This window comes from Littorina saxatilis, linkage group LG10, assembly GCF_037325665.1.
Source record: "Littorina saxatilis isolate snail1 linkage group LG10, US_GU_Lsax_2.0, whole genome shotgun sequence".
In the NCBI taxonomy this organism is placed as follows: Eukaryota; Metazoa; Mollusca; class Gastropoda; order Littorinimorpha; family Littorinidae; genus Littorina; species Littorina saxatilis.
Genome location: NC_090254.1, coordinates 48,080,720 through 48,083,786, shown reverse-complemented (window position 1 = coordinate 48,083,786; position 3,067 = coordinate 48,080,720). Strand labels below are relative to the sequence as shown.

General features: G+C 50.0%; 1 protein-coding gene across 1 annotated transcript in view; it reads left to right on the top strand.

The window, feature by feature from the left end:
• Positions 1 to 941: 941 nt before the first annotated feature.
• LOC138977903 (uncharacterized) overlaps positions 942 to 3,067 on the top strand; it is a 9,258-nt gene continuing 7,132 nt past the window's right edge. Inside the window, exon 1 of the mRNA XM_070350508.1 lies at positions 942 to 1,202. Within this exon, the coding sequence (XP_070206609.1) occupies positions 942 to 1,202 (261 nt within the window). The remainder of the gene's footprint in view (positions 1,203 to 3,067) is intronic.

Below are 3,067 nucleotides of genomic sequence, written 5' to 3'. Positions count from 1 at the left end.
TGTCAATTGTTTCACAATCACCTTTGCTTTTGGCTCCATGGTGCTGCCATACCAACAGTCCCGGCCCTTTACCAGATCACGAGACGAGTCAGACATCTTCCTATGTTACTGAGCATGTAAATCTGGGTCACCTCCAACCAGGATACGGATCAGATGGCACACAGCTAAGACAGGTCGGGTCAACCAGGATACGGATCAGATGGCACACAGTTAAGACAGGTCGGGTCAACCAGGATACGGATCAGATGGCACACAGCTAAGACAGGTCGGACTCAACGTCGAGGGATTGGCTCAACTCGTGGAGGGCGGTGGTGTCGAGATTTGGGGGTTATGGGTTGTTGGGTGGCTGGGTGGCTTGGTGGCTTGGCGGAGGGAGGGGGTAGTGTCAGGTAGAGAACGGGGGCGGGTAGGTGCTGTTTGTTGAGGACAAGACTGCCGGGTAGAACAAACGTCATGCACTTGATTAAGTTTATCAGACAAAGGAACGAAGAAAATAACCAGTGCCAACCGTTGTGGTACTATAGGACAACTTGACTTTGGAAGCTTTCAGCATTAAATGGTTTGCAGCAATGTCGTGACAGTCTATCTCGGTAAGACCAGGGAGTCATTGCAGAATTCCACGATCCTTAGTAAGGCAAGGTCACCAGAAGCTCTCTCTCTCTCTCTCTCTCTCTCTCTCTCTCTCTCTCTCTCTCTCTCCCTCTCTCTCTTTCTCTTTCTCTCTCTCTCTCTCCCTCTCTCTCTTTCTCTCTCTCCTTCTCTCTCTCTCTCTCCCTCTCTCTCTCTCCCTCTCTCTCTCTCCCTCTCTCTCTCTCCCCTCTCTCTCTCTCTCCCTCTATCTCTCTCTTTCTGCAGGGGGGTCTCGCGAGATCTTCGAGCAGCAGGACGGAAAATTTAGAGCTCTCGATCCAACGTTGAGAAACGCTCAATATTCCTTCACAATGCCAGCTGTTGGACTCCCAACAGCTCTGGAAGGTACCCTGGAGGCCCTGCTAAAGGAAAATGCCGTGTGTTCATGGAAAATCTGCGCTGAAGGCACGAAAACGACAGTCGTCCTGCGACTTGTGTCAATCTCCGACTCGGACCGGCCAGCCATGACTCGACATTTTCGCCGCAAACCACCAAGCCAGCTTCAGCGCGACAGGCTTCGTGCACAAGAACGACAGGAAAAGAAAGAGAAAGGTAACCAGAACGAACCAAAGGCAAGTCAGAATTGTTCTTCTTCAATGTCAAATCTTTCGATTTCGTCGAGGCCACAAATGACACAACAACAACCCGTGGGATGTGACGTTGACACACAACACAGTAGCAGTGACGTTGACACACAACACAGTAGCAGTGACTTTGCACGTGTTGCAGGCACAGCTGACAAGCCCACCGAACGTGGTAACAATAGTCAGGGTGAAGCTGGCGTTGTGTTATTGTCGCCACGGACCGCTGAGCAGGGCCGGACTACCGGGGGAGTTATGGGGGTTGCGCAACCCCCCCCCCCCCCCTAGCCTAAACATGTACCTTACTTATTTAATTTTTTTTTTATTATTGCTTATTTTATGCCGTTTCATGCAAGGAGCGACCATTTTCATATCTCAGAATATGACCTACCCGTCAGCTTCAGGGGGCTTCGCCCCCTGACCCCCACAACGAGGGGGGGGGGGTGGGTTCTAGGGTTTCCGGACCCCCCCCCCCCCCCAGCCAAAAAATAAAAATATTGAATGAGGTATGCATTTCTTTATTTTACATTGAGTTTCAATTTTTGGGGTATTAATCAGTGACAACATCTGCTGCCTGAAACTGGTAATGATCATCCTCAGAATGCACCAGTACCAGATTGCACCATTTTGCATCCTTTTTTTCAACATTTTCCGGGGGGGCATGCCCCCGGACCCCCCTAGCAAGCTAGGCGCTTCGCGCCGTCGGCTCGGCGCTTCGCGCCTTCACACCCATATCTTCACAATATACTTTTGAAAAAACCCAGTCATAAAATGAACTGATCCGCCCCTGGGCCACCACTGGCAACCCCCCCCCCCCCTCCTCTTCGCCTAGTCCGGCCCTGCTGAGCCACGTGATGTTTTTGTTTTGACAACCCAGTCACAAAGAGGAAGCACAGGAACACAGGACATATCAGAGCAAAGGGCGCTAGACTTTGGTTATAGTCTGCCATCCATCAAGAAGTATGTGTCGGAACTGAGGGACCGATCAGCTGTTCGTTCTGTTAAAAACGTACACAGAAACAATTCATTCCGACGGGTGGTCAGAGACAACACAGGCGACAGATAGTCACTGCTCTGTGAAACAGATGATTTTGTGTTGATCAAGGACTGCAGCAGCGACGATCTTCCAGGCACATACTGGATGATAAAGCAAGCAACTCGCCACATGCTACCAGAAGAGCAGGGGTACCTTGACAACCTTCGCCATGGGTCACCAGTCGACAGAGGAAAATTCAAAGATAATCTAAGGACAGTGCTACACGAAGTGTCTGTGCTACGAAACGTGACACGTTTCTAACTCGGTTGACAGTCTCGTTGTTCGGTTCGCGTGTGATTCGGGACTCTTGTTCTCATCCAGACATTTGAGAGAACGATGACATTTGTATTACACAAGGAGAACAATACAAGATCAAAACTGACGCGGAAAATACCATGTCGGGTAAACATCTGTACAATGTAAAACGCCTGTTGATTTCGAAATTGTCTCCCTCGCCCCAAACCTCCCCATCGCAATGAACCTTCAAGTTTGAGCGATTAAATTTTCTGAGTTCTGAGTTCTGAGTTCTCTCTTTCTCTCTCTCTCTCTCTCTCTCTCTCTCTCTCTCTCTCTCTCTCTCTCTCTCTCTCTCTCTCTCTCCCTCTCTCTCCCTCCTTCTCTCTCTTTCTCTCCCTCTCTATCTCCCTCTCCCCTCTCTTTCTCTCCCTCTCTCCCTCTCTCTCTCTCTCTCCCTCTCCTTCTGGTTCCCTCTCTCTCTCTCTCTCTCTCTCTCTCTCTCTCTCTCTCTCTCTCTCTTTCTCTTATTAGCATACCGAGTATGAATAGTGCATGTGTGACTCGGCGAGCAACATTTCAACCC